The sequence below is a fragment of the Hippopotamus amphibius genome, chromosome 14 (assembly GCF_030028045.1).
Source record: "Hippopotamus amphibius kiboko isolate mHipAmp2 chromosome 14, mHipAmp2.hap2, whole genome shotgun sequence".
Taxonomy (NCBI): Eukaryota; Metazoa; Chordata; class Mammalia; order Artiodactyla; family Hippopotamidae; genus Hippopotamus; species Hippopotamus amphibius.
Genome location: NC_080199.1, coordinates 8,311,039 through 8,332,172, shown reverse-complemented (window position 1 = coordinate 8,332,172; position 21,134 = coordinate 8,311,039). Strand labels below are relative to the sequence as shown.

Here is a 21,134-nt window from a genome sequence, read left to right as displayed (position 1 = left end):
GAATTGTCCTTTTACTTCTTATTATTGGGTTGTAAGAGTATATATTCTAGATGAATCATTTTCGTAATGCACTTTTTATATTATCACATTTTTAACTATGTTAAAATCCTGGTGCTACAGATTTTGCTCATGTGATGTACAGACAAATGTCCTGCAAGTTTCCTAATTGGCAAAGCAAGGACCCTTGTCAAACCAATCAGCTAGGTCACACTTTCCGTCAGAAAAAAAATATTTGACTTCATCTTTCAGCTCTAACAAATACATCGATATGGGTCCCTGTGCCCATCACCTCACTTCTGAATTCCAGCTTCAAGATAGATAAAGTTCAGATATTTGCCATAAGTTTGTCATCTTTGGGATGAAAAAAAAAGTGTCTTCTGTCAATGTTTCTAACCAATGCTCCTTTGTTTTCTCTCACAATGATGATTTTTTTTGGTGTGTAAATAGTTGAGGATGGAAATGCTAGCCGTTAAAAGAACATTGTCTTCACTCCCACTCTATTTTACAGTATTTCTGTGTTCAAAATATCCCGACACGGGTCAGAATACTCCATTTCTAAAACCTTAAATAGATATGTATACAATTGAGAAAGATGAGAAGCCTTTCTTAGACACTAACATTCTGAATTGTTCCTTTAGGTGGTGTTCAAATTTCTTCGACCCTGGGCTGATGCAGCATAGTAAGATGAGGGCTGGTGAGAGTAAGGCTTTCCTTTTTCAAGGGGGAGCATCTTGCCAGGAAGAAGGAAGTGGGAAGGGAGAACGCAGGACCTCTCAAGCTTTGGGGCATTTAAGCAGGGTAGTTTTGGGAAAGTGTATGTGTGCAAGTGGAAGACATGGGACCCGCTTCCCCATGCATGCCTGCACACTGCCAGGAAGATTTCATGAACTGGGAGTATTTATAGCACAGCCTGAAGACCCTTCATCTAATGTGGTTTTTGGGAAATAAAGGCTTGATAGGCAATGGGATGCCAAATATTCCAAGAAAGATAAATTGTTTCCTTCTGGAAGACAGAGTTTCCTAGATGGAGAACAGAGTAATGTCTTTGAGTCGTTAAATGAGGGTCATAATCTGCATCTCTTCAAGTCTTGTTGAGAGATTGTAATGCACCGGGACCATAACTGAAGTATGGTCTCTCTTTGTATCTCTGCATCTGTCTGTCTGTCTCTGTCTCTGTCTCTCTCTATTTTTCATAGAAGGTGATAGTGGTCTTATTTATAAGTACACGTAATACTTCTACTATTATTTAAAATCAGGGATGGTCACACTGTCTTTAAGAATCTTTGATGAATGTTCCCTCAGTATGATTTTCTTGGGGACCACCTCAATCTGTATCTGTGGGAGACCTCATTATTAGAGTATTTAATTAAGAGTTTCAGGCATTTTTCAAACAACAATTTAACATTTGAAAAAAGTTCACCTTATTTATATCGCTAGAACTGAAACAGTGAAGACATTTTGACAGTTGTCACAAAGACCCAAACAGACGAACGATTACAAAAACTATTCTCATTTATTCAAGCCTTTAAAATAAAATATTCGTTTAATAGGATACTCACAGAGGCAATAAAATACATAATTTAATCAGCTTTTCAAACTCATTTAAAAATAGAGAGCTTTCATTTGGAAAAGCTCAGCTATTTTTCTTCCCTTTAGCACATTAGGAAAAAAAACCACCACTCACAAGATACCACATCGTGGAAGAGAGCCAGATTCTGTTTGACTTATATATCTTGATCAACAGGGAGGAAAAAGCTGCTGGCTGCAGCTGCTGGCATCCAGGCCCTTGACTTTGGGCATCTTAAAATCATGGTATAAATTCACAGCATGTCTTTAATGCACCTGCCGGTTTTCCATCTAATGAGGAAAGTGTAGGAGGGACTTGACATACAGACTGAAAATCTTCCTTTTGCACTGTTGGAAGGAGAATCTTCGACCTTCCCTAACAGGTAGATCAGTACCAGCTCTCCCCTACTAGCCTTAAAAAAGATCCCTAGTTCCTTTTAATATATTTGTCTAACAATGGAAAAAGATAGAGGCCTTATTCAAGTATAAATGTGAACCTGGTATAAAAAGGCGTAAATATTACAGCATTTAAAAGCAGAATCCCTGCCCCTCCCCAGTACTGGAAGAACTAAGTTAAGAGCTGATATTCATGTTTCTGTAATGTTGAGGGGCCCCAGCCGGACCTGAACTCTTTTCAACCAAACGCAAAAGGCCCTTGGAAACCAAGACATTTGAAAGGGGATGGATGAGGCAGTAAAAATGTCCAAATAGAAAACGGAACTAGACCACTCTGAACTGAATTGAGGATGTACCACGTTTTGCTGCAGAGGAAAGAAGATTAAATTAACCCCGTAATGGAGACAGCCAACTGTCAGCCAGCTGTTTCCCCTTTACTGTGAAACCCCCCTGCCGTTGTCCAAATCCTCTTTGCTTCCTCCTGTTAGACCTGCTTACAGTATCCCAGGGACTCACTTGGTGATGCTCTTCCCACTTCTGGGCCCTGGGCTCATCTTCTTCTTCCTCCAGCACTGTTTAATACTTCCTCCCGTCCCCTGTGGCTCCCTGACTTCATTCTTCCTGCTGCTTACTTCCAAGCATCTAGTTGACTCTCATCTTGCCTTTCTAGCAAGTTTCTGGTATTTGTGCTTTTCCAAGTAGTTCCCATGATCTCGCATGGAATGAAGCTCCCCGCTAGAGCAGTCGTGTTTCTTCCAACACTTCTGTCTTTGTGCCTCTCACCACCTCCCTGCTCTTTGATGCCTACTGTGGGGGCTTCCTGTGAACGAAATAGCTGTCGTAGCAGGCAGGGTCACATGGGCAAGCCTCGAGGAAGTCTCTCTCCAGGGCTTGAAGAGCTCTGCAAATTCAAGCCATTTGAAAGAATTCTGTTTTTCCTAAAAAACTCAAGTGGCCATCATTGGACTCCCAAGGCAGGGCAATGGAGGTACAAAACCCCTGATGAGTTATGGGCTGGGTTCTAATTTGGTTATTATATTCTTAGTGTTTCTTTTGCTGGGTTTAGTCTGAGGTTCGAAGATATTTTCGGGGCATGTTCAAAGACAGAATATATAGATATACATATATGTATATCTATATATTTATAAATATTTGTCACATTAAAGATTTGGACCACCAGTCCCTTGGTAGCAAAACCAATACATGAATTCAATTCAAACTTAAATTTTCTCCCTTTTTCCGGCCAAATATCACATCAAAACAAATAGTGAAATATTGTTATAGCTGACGCGTGTTCTTTAGAATTTTTCTTTTTGGCTCACTGGTGCTTGCTCTTCATCTGGTTGGAATCCTTCATTCACCTTTTGGAACTATGACTCAGGGACCGGTTCATCGTCTTTGCCTTCTGGAAGTGCTGTGTCATTCTTTCTATAATATTTCTTGTATATTACATACACTAGAAAACAATACACAGCAGGTTAAGCAAATTTCATGACAATAAGCTGCACACATGCTTTGGACAGTGATTATAATCTATGACTCAAAAAGCAGTTGGCATTTTCTGTGGGCTGGAGATGACTTAGTGTGTCACCGCACTCATGGTAAGAGGGGTGACCACACTTTAGAAGGACCTAGCACACAGCTAGGGGCTATTTATTCACCTGAGCTCTAAAGACATCGGCCTCGCAGGTGGTACTCACCAATAACAACAACAGCAAGCATTTATTCTGTCCCTACCATCTCCCAGTTATGCACTGGTCCTCAATAAATATGCTACGAGGTAAGATGCATTGTCAGGACCTTGGTCTACTGGTGTGTGTTGGAGGACTTGATCTGGAATAACTGTCTCTCCCAGCCTTCACTCTCTTCTTCCCACGACGGGGCAGCCCTGGCTGATGGGCGATCAGTCTTCCTCTCTTCCACAGAGCTGCTAGTCTCTGGTGGCAGCTGTTCCTCAGCGTATTTTTGAGGGCAGCTCACACCTGGACAGACTGGCCTGCAGTTGATGTGTGTATGTGTGTGCTAAATGCACACGGGGAGGCAGTGGAGATGGGCGATATTAACAAGCCCATTTGGTCATTGTTTCGAGCTGTAAGCTTTATCAGCAATAAAAGTGCTATTTTGTTATCTAAATGTCTGATTTTTTCCCCTTCTACTTCTCATCTGGTTCCAAAGTCAACAGGGGAAGAGAAGGTATTATTTTTTGGCACCCTTAGATTCCAATACCTCACTTAAAACTCATATAATAATACTGTCTATCAAATAGGGCAATTGTGAGATAAAATGGTAAAGTGCTTAGCACAGTCCTGGGAGAGGTAGTAGGTGCTCAGTAAACACCAACTCTTATGATGATACACAGCTGAGAGAGACAATAGCCTGCTTCTAAGGTCTTAATATGTCAAGATCAATATCTCCTTGGATGGTCCCTGCACTTCTACTAATGTATTAGTTTTGAAGTCACTGAGCGATTGACTCTATTAAATCAAGCTTGGGATTAATTAAATATCCCAACACTTTTATTACAAACTGTTTTGAGCCAGGAATCCCTTAACTTATCACTGATTTTATTTAACCAAACTATTTATTTTCCTTCCTCCCCCCTTCCCCCCTTCTTTCCTTTCCTTGTTCCCCATAATATTTAGACTTCTAACCCTTTCACCAAAATCTGTCTTCTGGCATTGCATATCCTTAGGAGAGATGCCTCCTTGTTTCCATTCTTGCTACTAAAACTATGGGAAAATATAAGGCCAGTACTATCACCCATTTTTCCATTATTCCTTCAGCTTATCTATTAATCCCTTTTGAATTAGTTATTTAACTAGTAAATCTATGTAACTGTTCTATCACCAATCTACTTTCTCTGGTTTGTCTAGTAGACACGACTAATAGTTATTTGGGGAAATCCCACAGTGTACCAAATTGGCTACATCTCCGTCATACAGGAAAACGTGGTAATTAGGCCACAGAGCCCTGCCGCCTGCACCAGTGATGAGTCAGTGGAATGTTTCTAATGGATCCAGAGGGTCCTGTACTAGAAAGGAAAACTCTGCTTCAGGATGACATCCAAGACCACAGCACCAAGAACGATGAACTCCCACGGGCCAGTTGAATACCTATTGGAGCTAAGTGAAAAAGTAAACCCCAACCTGAACAAAACTGTAACTCTGGTCATTCTGTCACTTAAGCGTCACATTATTTTTTCATTCACCTTCACTATACAATCCCCATTAAAATGCCACTAAGCTTAAAGAAGAAGTTTCTTTATTAAAAAAAAAATTCCCCAGTATTTGGAAATAAAGGCCAAATATGACCAGTCCTTAGAAAACAAAATGTAAAGAAAAGTGGCAGGGGCTAATGGGTCAAAGCCCTGTGTAACATTAGCTTAAAACGAAAAATCAGGGTTGCTATTCCTTGTACTTGAAATGAACACATTTGCTTCAACTGTTTCAATTTTATGGTTATTTAAAAAAAATATATATGCATATATGCAAACACATATATGTCTTCCAATGTAACTTAGCCTGATAAATTTCCTTTGTATGCCAATTTTCTAATAAATATCATATATATATATATATACACACACATATACACACTAAGCATATTAAGATAATGGTTTCAGAAAAATGACCAGATCAGGGTTCCTGGAAGCAGGTAGGAAGGCACACTGTAAAATGGTCCTAACAGGTTCATATGCCTAGTTAATTACTGAGAAAAAGAAAGTCAGTAGAGAGAATCAACCTCCATTTCTTTTCACTTAAAAATACCCTTTACTAGAAACTTTTGGTAAAATTATAATTTTTTCATCAGCAGTTGGGAAGCCGTGATAATATTATGGGTGGCTTTCCCCACTCATTTATTTCACTGCCAGAAAAAGGGAATTAAAAAATGCCATACTAGCAACTCCAGGATTTCTCAAAGAAGCGCATCACAATGAAATATGATGATCAGTGTTCCTTACGTGCTAAGAATAGGGCTGCCATGATGATCTGGAAGATGCTGTAGATGAGTGGGAAGGTGAATATGAGGTTAAGCTCCTCGGGGGTGAAGGAGAGCTGGACAATGGTGGAGCACAGCTGCGTGTTCTGCATCCCTGTTTCCAAGGCAACTGTTCGGCACCTGAAAGGCATGTTCAGAGAACGTATGTTTTTACTGGTTTGTTTTGGGTGTTGTTGTTTTGCTTTGTTATTGTGTAATATTAAAAGCAGATATGAACATAGAAATCTTATGGTTACTGAAGGGGATAGCAGGGGGCAAGGAGTTTGGGATTAACAGATACACACTACTGTATATAAAATAGATAAACAGCAAGGGGACCTACTGTATAGCACAGGGAACTATATCAAATATCTTAAAATAAACTGTAATGGAAAATAATCTGAAAAATACTATACATATATGTATAATAATCATTTTGCTGTATACTTAAATCTAACACAACATTGTAAATTATACCTCAATTAAAAAATATTTACTACAGAAAAAAGCAGTTATGAGAATAAGTACATATATATGTGTGTATACACATATATGTTTTTAATGTATTTATTAACTATATAGTTTTATTTATATTAAACAAATATGTAACAATATATTTTAGGTAATTAAAATATTTTTCTCTTTTTCTCTACAATGCAAAGATTAAATCTTGCTCTAGTCACCCTTATAATTGTTATGATAACGAAAAAATGGATATAAACCTCTATAAAAGTTAAAAAGCTTTATGTAAACAAAAGCTGCTGTTATTGTTTTCTCCTTTTCACATTAAAAAAATTGGGGATTATAATATTTTCTTGTCCAGAGGAACAAGGAACACCAATTAGCTTATTTTGCCCTCTGAGCATTGGAATATATCTTTTTCATCTCTTTCTATACATGCATATACATACATATATTATTTATGTTATATTTAGTGCATTGGATAACACTTATTAATAAGTAATATGTCCATATTAAATATAATATTGAATAAATGTATATATTTATTTATAAAATAACATTTATAAAGTAAAATTATATATTGAATAAATATATACGCATTGAAAATAGATGTGTGTGTGTGTATATATACATATATATAAATTAAAAAATACATCTGCAAGGAGCAGGCTCATTTGTATTAGTGTTCTGTACATAGAAGAGGGGGTTCATGTCACTTTTTTCCATTACATCCTTGGTAATAGTGCAGAGCACAGAGCAGGGGCTGCAAAAACACTCAAAACAGAGTATTTGTTATAGTTGTTTTATTGTTAAATTGGTTTTGTTCTTCTGGTTAAATGTTGATCAAAAACATTCAAGGGAGGCATTACTGGCCCCATTCTACAGGTGAGAAAATCAGAGGAAGAGTAACTGCCTGGTGTGGGGTCCTGCCGTTGGTTAGTGGTGGGTCAGTGCGACTCACCTCACATCCTGTCCACTGTCCAGTGCCTCCCATCTCGTCCCTGACCTCAGACATCAGCTCCTGCACCTGCTTTTCTCTCTGCCTGTTGATTCGATGTGCTAGTAGGAGAGGAAAAGTCTTTCCTCTGTACCAAGCCCATGCATGCTAAAACAAGTTCTAATATCCAGCACTTTGTGGATCATGAGTTCATCCTGTTTCTGGCAGGAGGAACCCCTGTAAATCACAAGGCCAACCCTGGTGCTTTTGTTGAAGTCACTTTGCTTGGAGAATAAGGATGCCTGACAACGGAAGAGCCCAACCTACACCCTATTGGGGAATGGTCCAGGAGGATTTGAACAAAAAAGAGGTGGTCAGTGTTTTCTTTCTGGGGGACTTGTGTAATTTAGGAATGAATGAGTCTATTTAGAATGATGTATTCAGAAATAGGATGAATGTTATTACAGGTGAGAAATTTTGAATTTGCATCAGTATTTACAGCTGTTGTAGGTTGAATTGTATTTTCCCAAAAGCATATGCTGAAATCCTAACCCTCAGTCCCTCAAGATTGTGACCTTATTTGCAAACAGGGTGATAAAGATACAATTAGTCAAGACAAGGTGATTCGGATGCAACCTAATTCAACATGACTGGTGTCCTTATAAAAAGGGGAAATTTGGACACAGAGACATGCATAGAAGGAAGGCAATATGGAGAGAAATAGATAGAAGATGGCCATCTACCAGCAGAGGAGCGAGGCCTTATGCTTCAGATCCCTCTTATGCCTCAGAAAGGACCACTCCTGCTGACCTTGATGTTGGACATCTAGCCTCTAGAACTGGGAGACACATTTCTGTTGTTTAGGCCACTCAGTTTGTGGCACTTTGTTACAGCAGCCCTAGGAAAATGAATACAGCAGCGATCACAGAAGAAAATTCCTAGTCTGATTAACCAAAACACCATACCTGTGCCAGGACTGACCAGATAGTCTGGCCAGAAAAAACCCTAGGATGTAACCGGCCAAGGGAAATATGGCTCCTATAATCCAGAGTTTGGGCTGGATGATCCAGGCACTCTGGTACAGCACTCCTCCCACCACAGCTATGAGCACGATCAGCAGGGCGCCTGTGATGGACCCAATCTGGAAGAAAGACAGAAGCAGATGCAATAATCGTGAGTCAATGCAAATCCAGATATTCTTGTCAAAGAAGAAGCCTAAGCATCTCTTTCCCTCTGGCAAGTGAGAATAAGTGATCTCTCTGTGTATCCCTTGCCTGACGGCCATGGTAGACCCACCAGAAACACTGGTGCCTGTCCCATGCGTCAATTTTTAAGAAGATTTAACAGGACATGGAGTGTCTGTACTCAATTAGCCTGAAGGAGATGTTCTAGCTGCAAATTATCCTTGTCAGAGAGGAAGAACACCCACTCCAATAAGAACTAGAAGACTGGCTTCCAGATTCAAGTTCTCCTGCCTGCCTTCCTTAGGTCAATCACGAAACCTCTCTGAGTCTTAGATTTGTCATCTGTAATTGAGGATGAAATCTTGCCTGAGTCAGCTTTTATGATTGTTATGATAATAAGAAAATGGAGCTAAAACTCTCTAAAAGTTTAAAAGACACGGGCAAACAAAAGCCACTGGTATTGTTTTCTTCTTTTCACATTAAAAAAAATTGGGAATAACTTTGGTCCAGAGAAACAAAGAACACCAAGTTGCTTATTTTGCCCCCTGGGAAGTGGAATCTGTCCATGCCTATACATCTTTTTTAAAAAATATTTCTTGGCCACACTGCATGGCTTGTGGGATCTTAGTTCCCCGACCAGGGACTGAACCCAGGTGCATGAAAGCCCAAGTCTTAACCACCAGACAACCAGGGAATTCCCATGTCCATGTCTATATATTTTTATCATCTATCTCCAACTCCATCTCATCTGGCTAGAATATAGTTGATAAAAGGGAATCAATGGTTATTAATTATATATATCATCATTTATATATATAGTTATCTGTAGTATTATTTTTATGTCTATCTGTATATATGTGTGTGTATGTGTGTGTATAATATATGCATGCACACACATATATACACCCACACACCCACACACACACACACACACACACACACACACACACATACATATATATATTTATATGTATATATAAACTACCAGTTGCCAGGCATTGAATTGGCCATATAGATATAGGGATAAGAAAGATATGATCTCTTTTCTAAGACAGGTGTCTACATATGTTTTATAATACAAACTGACATAACAGAGATAAAAGCAAAGTGCTATGAGTGTACAGAGTAGAATAAAACCAACAGGTGAAGTTTGAATTGGGAATCTCCAAGGGTGGTTAGAAACTTTATGTGCGGTTGGGACAGGGAAGGGTATTCTAGAAGAGTGGGCTGCATGTCTAATAACTTGAAGCCTCCCTAGAAAGGGCTTTATAATAATATAGTGAGAAAAACCAGTTCAGTATGTGATGAGACCCATCACTGCAACGCACATTCTGGGGCACTTGAGCGTGCTCCCTGTGACATGGGTCACTTACCTTGAGTATGATCTTGGCTTTACGGGGCCATTTGTGATTAACGTACATTCCAATGGAAACAGGAACAACAAGAGCAACCAAAGATATACCTAAAAGGTGACAGAGAGCGATCTGATTAACAGAATACAGCCCAGGAATGAGGAAAACAAGAGGAAGCAGCTTCCCAGAAGGCTTAGGATATAGATCAGGCTCCCTTCTTGAATACACTAAATAATTAAAAAAAAAATACACCTCCCCCAACTCTACTTCTTTACCTACTCCAGTAAATAATTAAATATTGCTGGTGGAAAATTGATAATATCGATGATATAAATCCTTCCCTAAGGGGGACCTGGGACGAAGTGAGAGAGTAACATAGACATATATATACTACCAACTGTAAAATAGATAGCCAGTGGGAAGTTGCTGTATAACAAAGGGAGATTAACTCAATGATGGATGATGCCTTAGAGGGCCGGGACGGGGAGGGTGGGGGGGAGTGGCGAGAGGGAGGGAATGTGGGGATATGTGTATAAACACAGCTGATTGACTTTGGTGTACCTCAAAAACCGGTACAAGAGTGTAAAGCAATTATATTCCAATAAAGAGTTTAAAAAAAATCCTTTCCCTAAGTCCTGGGTTAATTTTTTAGAGTTCTTTATACTGCCCATCAATATCTTTTAGTTTCAAATTTTCAGAATCTTGGCTTAGGTGACCTTGCGATCTTTATATTCTGCGAAAAATACCTTTCCAAAGTGTGTGTGTGTGTATGTGTGTGTGTGTGTATTTTCGGGGTGTACAAAGATGATATTTTACATCTGTCTGTTACATCATGGTAGTAGAAATAAAAGAAAAATGTTCAAAATTCTCCAGGGATTCTGTGGCTAATGGCTTCTGGTTAAGACTGATTTGGGTGGTTCAAATCTGTAGCAGAGAGGGGAGAGAATAGGTTGAAAAAGCATGCTTTACATTTTCCACGAGATAATATATTTGGGGACCTCTCAAGTAATTATAATTCTTGCAAGACCGTGCTCACCCAGCCAGATAAAAGTCATACTTCAATTTCTCCGTGTTAAATTTACTGCTGTTCTTGTAACATGTGGTTTGTTTCTCCACATTATTTAACACTCATTTGTCCGATGGCTGCTTTTATATAATACAGCACCAAACAACTTCTAACTTCTCATGGGCTGTTTCTTTTTCAAACATCCTTTTAGAGCAGTAGGAGAAAGAGGAATCAAATAATGAAATTCTGAGAGCAGTTGTTGCTTGGTATGGGAGTAGATTGAACTAGGACTGGGAAATGGATTCTAGATTCCAGGGCTGTAAATATCCATTTAAAATGAATATAACAGTGATGAAAACATAATGTCTTTGTAGCCTTCTGGTCCTCCTGGCAATATGAGGGTCAGCAATTACTTTTTCCCAGAAATTACTCAACGGGATTAAGTAACAGCTGAAGGTACCAAGAGCAGGAAAAGAAAAAAAAGTCAGGGATGACTGAGTAAGGAGAAAATGGTGGAATAAAGGAAATGAGAAAGGTCATTGATGGATGTACCGGTAAGAGCCTCCAGAAAAATCCCCTTTGCGTATCCTTACATCCTGCTACTTTGGGAGGAGACTTCCTCCTCTGGGTCTCCAGAATATTCCCTAAATGGGTGTTTTGTAGGTTTTAAAGGAAAACCATCTTGATACAAATCGGTTGTCTTGCGTCCTGAAATCTGGGTGCCAATACTGTGATTGGGATGTGAGTATGGTTAGGCTTTGGTACTGTATTTGTAACGTGTTGGATCCGTGCAAAGGCAGCCTGGCCCCGTGTTTGGCCCCTTTTTGCTGAGTCTTTATCTCTTGGGGGCAGCCCAAGGCTACTGGATAAACACACAAACAGTGCCAGCTGCCAATGGCAGGATTGCATTTCCTCTCTTGACCAAAACGAGACAGGATAAAGTTTTTCCGGGACTCAAAGTTGGCCGGAAAAGACACACTTTGCCCTTCGTCCCACCAGGAATTCTTTACTATCCAGTGGGCTAGAGATTTGTGTTCCTTATTCTGCATGTGCCTGAGCTCTCTGTGGCAAATGCCTGTCTGTTTAGGTGAGAAAGCATTGTGCTTATAGTTGCATCGTTTGAACCATAACTTGGTCTTTAATCAAGTTTACACGGCAGGTACAAGAGGGAAGAAAGGGAGAAAGAAAAAAAGAGAAGGAAAGAGAGTGGGAAACAGAGTCACGGAGTAGAACTTAGAGCCAGCCAGACTCAGAACTGGACCTTATTTGCAAACTGTGAGAACTGTGTGAATCGTTTAAGCCTCTGAGCCTTGGTTTCCCCATTTGTGAAATGGGTAGAATTATGTCTATCTTATTGTGCTGTTGTGAGAATCAGATGGTGAAATGCATACGTGGTTTGTGGTCCTAGACACGCTCAAATGCAGGGGAGGGAGGAGGAGGAATAGTAGCTTGCTGCAGTGTTTACAGTGGCACCAGCTGTGCAAATTGCCTCCTCCTGGGTTCAGATGTCTCATCTGAAAGGGCTCAGCGGGTGTTTATTGAATCTTCAGAAGGTGGTGAGCACATATGGTAACTGGGCCCATAAGCCTTGCCCATGGAGCAGAGTGGAGAGGAGACTGAGGGCTATTTCCAGCTCCCTGTCATCTTGGACAAATTAAACACATACCCCGAGCCTTAGTTAATTGCCTCATCAAAAAAAAATATTGAAAACATCTTGTGAATTAAACAGATCGTGTGTTTTCTACATTAATGGATAGTAAGAAGTTGAGGTTGGAAAAAGGACAAGGGCAAAATTGTGAATAAGCAGAGATAATACTTTTGCTTTTCAAACTCTCATTTTAAAAAATTTTATCTTTTCCTCTTTGTTTCTCTCCCCTTCTATTTCTTTTCTTTTTGCCCTTTATGCCTTGTATGGTGACTTTTTCCTCCTTTGAGGAACTAATGACTCTCACTTTCTCTTCCTTTCAAAATTTATTCACACTGAAGGAGGTGTTATCAGTCATTCACACTGTAGTTAGAATTTCCCAATATTGTTATGGGGCATTTTCCAGAAGGGAATGAATATCAAGAGGAGAGTTTTAAGGCTTAATTTTTTTTTTTGAAACAACAAGTAATATAGAATTAAAACTCCTCATTCAGCAGACAGGTTCTGTGAAACTGCACTCTTTAACTTAAAGGAAGGTGTCCTCCCAGGGAGCAGACTGAGAGCTGAGTAGCAGGAGGCACAGGCAGGTGGCTGTATGGGGTCACCTGAAAGCCTGCTTGCAGGAGATGACATCTAATAGGAAGGAGTTCCCTGCGGTCAGTAGAAGGACCATGTGAGGGGAAATCCCATACTGAACAAGGTGTGCCAAAAAGGACCATTTTGTGTGTGTGTGTGTGTATGTGTGTGTGTGTGTGTAGGAAGGCTGTCTAATGGCCATGGCAGGAATATAGAGAGAGAAGAGACTATCTGAAAATATTGGAATACAGGTTGTCCCCTGTGAGTATTCCAAAGTTTGTTATAACTCAGTTGTGTAGACCTGAATCATGTTTTTTGTTTTTTTTAATCACAGAAACAATCTTTCTTAGAAATGGAAGCCATCCAGTCCAGCTTCCCATGCCAACAGGAATCCTTTTTTGCAAACATCTTCCTAAGGCACCATTCAGTCTTTGCTCACATGCTCCCTTCCACGGGACCCTCGCACCTCTTTGAGGCAGCCCATCAGGGAGACACTCGTCCGCAAGGTCAGCTGAAGAAAGACTATTTAGCATGTCATGTACCTGATGATTGGTACTGATGTACTAGTTCACCTGCATCTCATCTTTGACAATCATAGTTCTAGGGGATGCCTAGTTTGTGCAGACCAGGAACTATCATGTCCTGCCCTTGACCCCACGTTATACCAGCGACTTAATCTCCCACCATTATTTGTTCTCCCAGAAACAGAAAATAAAGCCCTTTGGGGCTGGGGATGACCATTTGGGAGCTGAGTGGAGGCAGAGTTATCACTCGCACATTTGACTCCGGGGTCCTGGTACCCAAACTGGGCCAACAGATCAAGTCCTGAATCAAGACGTGGTTCCCAGTGAAGGGTTATAAATAGCGTTTCATCTGGAGGTTTCTCATGGCCATTGCTTACTGGGTGCTCTATTTTGAAATCATTAGTGGAATGATTTTTGCATTTGTTCAATTTGAGTGTTTGGGAGCAAACTCGTGTTCCCCCCCTGGACCAGTTGCGCTCTGGGTTAAGGGAAGGACAGAGCCTCCTGTGCACCGGCAACTCCAGTCTCCTCAGGTCCAGATGGCTGTGCCCAGGAGTCCGTTCCGTCAGCCCCCTCTGTGGTGATATCCATGGAGGACAAAACCAGTTCTCCCACGGTGTCAAGCTTTGGAATTCAGATTCTACCAATCCTCATTCAAACGTCGGCGAGACGTGTCCTGAAATCCTAAACTGGGCACCAGCTGCTGCTGGTGCGAGAAGGGAGGTCTAGCTGGCTGTGAGCCTGGCCTCAGAAGCTACCCAGGGACAAGCGGGGCGGGGTAGGGGGGTGCGGGGCGGAGGGCCAGGTTCAGAAATCTGGCGGAGGAATGACTTACCTATTGTATCATAGGGAATTACGATTACCCCCGAGTCGACCCACATTTTGGTATAGATTAGGAGGCACAATGGCATCATCCCCAGGGCAAGCAGCGTGGAGCACGTTGTCATGCTGACACTGAAAGGAAACGGGCAGGTTGACATGGCCACCTGGGTTTTCCAGGGGAGAGCTTGTTTTGTTTTTCAATGCATAATTAGAAAGTCCTGCCAAAGCCTCTCTCAACAAGCAGCACCACCCAGTCCAATGGACAGAAATATACACGTGCCCTGGTCTGTGCAGGGCCCCGCCTGGGTCAAGATGGTGAGATCTGTATTTGGTGTCTTTCTGCTTTGTCCTGTGCCACCCCTCCCTCCCCATTGGTTCTCAAGGATCAGAGAAGATATTTCATGAGTGTTTCAACTCATTGTTAAACAGGGTACCGGGTGCTTGGATATGCCGCCCTTCGGACCTCCAATCAGAGAACAGCAGACACATTTACACCTGCCGAGATGTCAGGGGCTTTGCCGTGTCTGCTCAGGATGAGATGAGCCTCCATGGCCCCTGGAGGAGAACGCACATCTAAGGGAGGAAGCCTTGGTGTCTTTCCTTAAAACAGACAAATTATTCCCCGAACACCCATAGCTTGGGAAAAGGAAAGGAAGCTTACTTCAAAAAACAAAGAAAACATGCAAGCAGGCAGGGTGGGTCTGGGTTCTAGTTCCGCTAAGAAATTTAGCAAATGGTGTTAGCAGAACCAGGTCTGGTGGTGCTCCTCTGGAAGCATCAGTGTTTGAGTGAGTGGACCTGGCTGCCCAAGTGGAATTTGGCTTTGGAGCTATTTTCAGCACTACTTCAGCAGATGGGAGAGAGGTTTGGGGTAGCAGGTCTTCTAGTCCTTGTAAAGTGCTCTGTGTATGGGGGTATATTCTCTTCCTGGGAAACAGAGCCATTAAATGGCTGAGCCAGACACTGCCTGGCTCAGAAGCAGATGTGGCTACCTATGTGACCCTGGGAAATTTACTTGACTTCTCTCTGCCAGTTTCCTTATCTGTGAAATGAATAAATGCGAAGTGAAGGTCATAACTGTCACCACTTCATAGGCTGTGAGGACTAAACGACCCAATGAGTCCAGTACTTAGAATAATGCAAGGTGCTCATTAAAAGCCAGTTAACCCTAACCCTAACCTTAACCCTAACCCTATCCAGCCACTGTGTATGTGTATGTGTGTGTGTGTGTGTGTGTGTGTGTGTGTTGTGTTTCAGCATAATACAGACTCAGGAAACTAGAGAGATTTTTCTGAAAGTCTCTTTCTCTAATAGCTGTAGCACTGAGATTATCAGAGTAGTAATTTCTTAAAGGATTTAACTTCAACGAAATATTAAATTATTTACAACACCTGCCTACCCCGCATCAAAAAAACCTGAAACCAAAACAACCCAAAACCCCCAACCACCCTACACATTGCTAAGGAAAACAGCTGGAGGTGAGGAAGTTCATTTTGTTGCATCTAATTAAGCAGTTTTTGCAAAATAAAGGATGGGGCAATGTTTATTAGGGGGCTTAACTTACCTAATAATCTTGTTTTTTTAAACCAGAATGAACCCACTTAAAACATGTTTAAAGGATTTAGAAAAAAATATTTGTCTTAGTAGAGCTAAAATAGTGTAACAATAACCAATGCTGGGGATGTATGTAAAGCATTTCCAAGAAGTTTGATCTATTATGGTGACAGGTTAACTTAATTTAAATACACAATAGGATGCTAAAGGCAGAGTTCCACACCAGAGTAATAAGTTAATTTGTTACAAATAGTGCTTTATCCTACTTATAATTAAAATCCTGGAGTTTGGAAATGATGTTCCCCCCCTCTCTTCCTTTGCCATTCTCTTTTCTATCTTTTATTTAAAGAAATAAATTAGGATCGATTTTAAGTTATCCCCATAATAAAATTACTTTTATTCCAAAGCATCCAATATGCTTTCTAGAGTGAAGATGAAGGGACAGGGGTGGAAAAGGGGGCAGTGTTCATTATCTAGGTCACAGGGAAGAGAAGGCCCAGCATTTTCTGTTTTAAATCTTGAGAACAACTTTTAGAAGGAAGTCTGTTTCTCTCCTTGTTTTTCTTTCTAAGTTCCTTCTGAAAGCTTCAATTTTGACTCATTGCTAAGACAATTTATGAAGTTGTATCATGGCTTTGAGTTTGGCAAGAGCTGTTTCTTAAAGACCACAAGGAGGGACAAGGCAGGAGGTGGAGAAGCGAATGGTTTAGACTGAGCGGTCACCTTGACCGTGAGGTGCTGCAGAGGCTCAAGAGAATAGATAGCCAGAACCACTCCAAGTGACATGAAAACCAACTCACAGACACACGCTTTTAAGGAGCAACGGAGGAGAAGAAGTTAGCAAAAGAAAAATTCACATAAAAAATTTGAAGTTCTACAAAGAGCAAAGATGTCAACAAAGGAAATACTATACCCTGCATCTACATTGGAAGAAGAGAAAACATACGAAAAGAAAGAAATTCTTGGTTTAAATTCTTGCCTTAGCCCTATTCACTGCAAGGGAGAATTTCTTCTTCTTTTTTTCTTTTTGGAATGAAAGGAAAGCAATAAATGAGAATTTAGTGAATGTTGAGGAATTTGGTGAAGTCAGTGATAAGGCATACAAAAGACTGTAATCATATTAGAAATGAAACAGCAAGTTTGAAAGATCAAAAGAAGTGTGTCCAGGTGGGGCTAGAAAGTGAAGACAAGATGAGTGATAAAAATAGTGTTGGACAGAGGTTAAGAGTCTGGACAGGGGAGGGTGAATAGCTCTGGATTCCGATTCTGACTCTGACATGTACTGACTATGATCTCTGTCAAGGTTAGAAGCCTTAATTTTTATCAGGTATCAAATGCACAAAATAATAGTGCTAACCTCAGAGGATTAGTTTGAGGATTAAAATACATGTAAATACTTCCACAGTGTGTGGCTCTTAACAGTGTCTACTAAATGTTACCTAGTAAATAAAAGGAAATGCTGCAGAGAGAAACAAATCTTGGTACCTCTGAGGGAAAATAAAGGGAAATTCAAATAGTGTTGGATTAGTTCTCAGATTAGAGTGGAGCTGGATATTTATGCAGTTGAAACAGGAGGAATTGCTTTGAATTTGTGATAAGCTGAAGGGTCAGGGATCTTGAACAACTAAAATAACAGAGAACACAAAGCTGGAAGATGAAAAATATAACAACATTTGGCTAAAGAACAAATGATGTGGTAGGAAATCTAGAAACTGTTAAATCTAGAAAATAATAAAAGGGAGTGTAGTAGGGAAGGAGTTAGGGGGAACTGAGGAAAGGATGCCTAGGCAGGGAGTCCCCAAAGAAGTCAGAGAAAGGAAGATGGGAAGGAAAAATCCTTGTGTGGTGTGACTGAGGCCATTGCTAAAGAAAGGAGAGATTCGAAAATGGGGAGTCTTTGGGTATAGAGCAGACACAAGGGGGTGGCATGCCACTGTGTTCCTTCCCTGGGCCTGGGCCACCAGCAAATTCACCTGAAAACATCACCTTCATTTCTCCTTGAAACATTTTGGGCATAATGCGCCCATGGCAGAGCTAGAACAGGTGAAATTACCTGTTCACTGATCAGATTCCCACAACAACTTTCTAGGCTGGAGTGGTCTGAGAGGGAGCTGAAATATTACTTGCTGTATTTCAATAGCAAGGATTCCATTAGCAAGGTCTGCTATTTTGTTATTTGTGTGTGTGTGTGTGTGTGTGTGTGTGTGTGTTTAAGTCACCAGAGACTGCAGAATGCAATGGTTTCCAAGGCTTTGGAAAAGATGATAGGGTGAAGGGGAGATGATTTTCTTTCTCCCAGGAACCATACCCAGGAAATTTAAAGCCAGGTAGAGTTACTTTGCCTGTATTAAATGGTATCTGCTCAACTAGTGCAGATACCCGTTGGTATGAACAGTGATATCTTAGTGGCCATTGCTAGAGTTCAAGTTTAAATGGAAAAGGTGAAGTTCCAAGAGGACAAAATTGGGAATATAAAAGGTAGGATTGCACTGGACAGGTTTTGGTGTTGTTTACAAGACAAGGGAGACATGTGGAGTGCACAGTTTCTAGAATGAAAATTAACAACTTTCAATGCCACACGTCCCATTAGAGGACTTCTTCTGACTTGCTGAAGGGTTTTTCTACATTGATTTAGCTAGGGGCTTTCTACCAAGGTTTCAAATTCTACTTCTGATTCTTATGTCTCAATATTTTTATTTCTTATAGGAATTGTTATGAGAGGGGGACAAGATTACATAATCATCTCCTGTTTCCAGAGAAATTAGATTTCCTTGAAGTCACAGGAAGGTGTAACTTAGAGACTTTAGATTAGGTTTGCACAGTTTTACCTCCCAGAAGGGAATCTGCCCCCGTAGCCAATTAACTCAGCATCGCACACACACACACACACACACACACACACGATGACACGTGCAGCAACATGTGGAGGTATAAGACTCTTCTGTTTTGTTAAAAAGTTACAGATATTACGTAAAAGATGTTTGGTGGCAAAGTCCTGTATTCAATTCAGTTCACTCCCCTCAACTCGCTTGTAGAATTCTCACCTCGGTGCCTCCACTCAGGTCAAACTAAGTTGAAATCTAAGACAGCCTTATCGTTATATGGTTGTTCACAGATTAACTAAACCTGAACAACACTCACCATCCTTAGCTCCTCACAGGACTTTCCTTAGGAAGAAAACCTACTGCAGGGAAGAGACGGTATTTCCTTGTGTGAAAAAGATGTCATGTGAAGATATATTGTTTGCATGGCTTTTCTAAAGCTTCTGGAGAAATTGGCACCAGCTGGGCTGAGGTGGCAAACTCCCCCTTGCCCACTAGGCGCTGGATCAACCCGGAATCCAATTTGACACTTTGCTGTGGTTACATTTCTACACCATGAGCTTCTCTCTTCTGAGTGCTGTAGCTGGGGGTGAACAGAGCCCATTGTCTACTGTGCAGTATTTAATAAGCACACTTTACACTGGCACCTGGCTGGTTTGCAGAAATGCATGCCTTTCACAGGAAATGAGGAATAGTGAAAGAAGGAAAAAGACATTTGTCTATTCAGCTCGCAGCATTAAAATTCTTGGTCTCCTCGCATTAATGCTTCATCTTATTCCTATTAGTTTTTTTTTTCCAGTGCTAGTTCAGACCGGCACAGGATGATTTGGGCAAACATTGCAATTTAGATTACTCTGTGGGAAGCAGAGAAACCATTTTATGTTTATTTTATAGGAAGGTAAGCATAATTAAAAAAAAAGCTGTTGCAGTAGTTTTCTTTTTTCCTTTAATGCCAATGGAAGTGAAGCAAATGTACAAGTTCTTTCTTAGGCTTTATACCATGAAAAAGCTCGTTCCCAAAACTGGCTGTGTTTGGTCACGGTCTCATCCTAAGGTCTAATGTTTAACGAACAATTTAGTTTCATGATAGCATTCAGAGCTCCTCATCACCAGAGTTTTTTTTTCCCCCTTGTTTGGAAAGGATTTCTTTTTTGAAAAACTTTGACTCTCTTGCCAAAGAGAAACAGCAGTTACACAACTCCTTGTTAACTGACTTAGATTTAAAAACACAAACACAAAATAGAACCCCTAAATTCACATAGCTAAGCAGCTGTGCAGAAAGTCGAGTAAAGCATTTTGTCTGTTGTTTCATTTCTTAGTTGGAACCTAGATAATTGGCAGATCAGACAGACGTGGACAATGCCATAGGCTTCTGAGAGGGTTAATTCATTGTGATTGAGGTATTGGGAGGTTTAGATATCTTACCTCAGGTCCATGTCGCCATCAACCCAATAGGCCAAGATATTGGAGGCAGTTCCTCCCGGACAGCATCCCATGATAAGCACCACTACAGCTTGGATGGGGAGGATGCCAAAGGCCATGGAGAGGATGAAGCCTGTGAGGGGCATGATTCCAAACTGACAGAGGAAGCCAACACAAATGCCCCACGGCCGCTTGATGTGCCCTAGGAATTTCCTGATATCCACGTTGCATCCCATGGAGAACATCACCAGAGCCAATAGGATGGTCAGGACGGTGCTCAGGACCACACTGAGAATGGCATTGAAACCGCTCTCGGGTACCACACAGGACGTGCCATTGCAAACTGTTGCATTGGCCAAACAGACCGCTGAACTATCCATCGCTGGGTTTTCTGCTCAAATGCTCACCGAAGTCCACAGAAGTGCCCAGGCTCTGCTCCTCACTAGATATGTACTGTCTGCTCCAACCGCATCAAACTTTTAAACCCTTTCAAGACATGTGTCACCTGGTGTCTCCTTCAAAAGCCACCTCAGAGAGGCCATAAAAAACAATAAATGCTAGTATGTCAGTTTTGAGAGGTAACCTTACAACACAGCACAAATTATGAATCATAAAAGCCCTGCCAAATTATTGGTCCAGACAGAGAATTCTAATTAATCATTTATTGACATGATAACAAAGCATGCCATATAAAAAGAGCTGTGTTAATGTTTAATGCTGGGAAGCTTTGTTCAATAATTTCAGTTAAATGACCCTTAAAATCAACTCAGACTATTACAGAACGTTATAGGGGTTAAGCCGTAGGAAAGCATCTCCTTGCAAGTGAGGGGGGAGGTGTGGGTGGGTTCTGAGAAGTCCAGTGCCTTGTGACAAAGCAGATCGCCGGTT

At 40.9% G+C, this 21,134-nt stretch overlaps 1 protein-coding gene across 1 annotated transcript; it reads right to left on the bottom strand.

Annotated features, from left to right (window-relative positions):
- Window positions 1-3,111: 3,111 nt before the first annotated feature.
- On the bottom strand, window positions 3,112-20,669 carry SLC10A2 (solute carrier family 10 member 2). Its single transcript, XM_057707796.1, has 6 exons — window positions 20,250-20,669; window positions 14,462-14,580; window positions 9,897-9,985; window positions 8,305-8,480; window positions 5,924-6,081; window positions 3,112-3,418 (listed from the first exon to the last, which is right to left on the bottom strand). The coding sequence occupies exons 1-6, from the start codon at window positions 20,624-20,626 to the stop codon at window positions 3,333-3,335; spliced, it is 1,005 nt and encodes a 334-aa protein (XP_057563779.1). The 5' UTR covers window positions 20,627-20,669; the 3' UTR covers window positions 3,112-3,332.
- Between the last annotated feature and the right edge of the window lie 465 nt (window positions 20,670-21,134).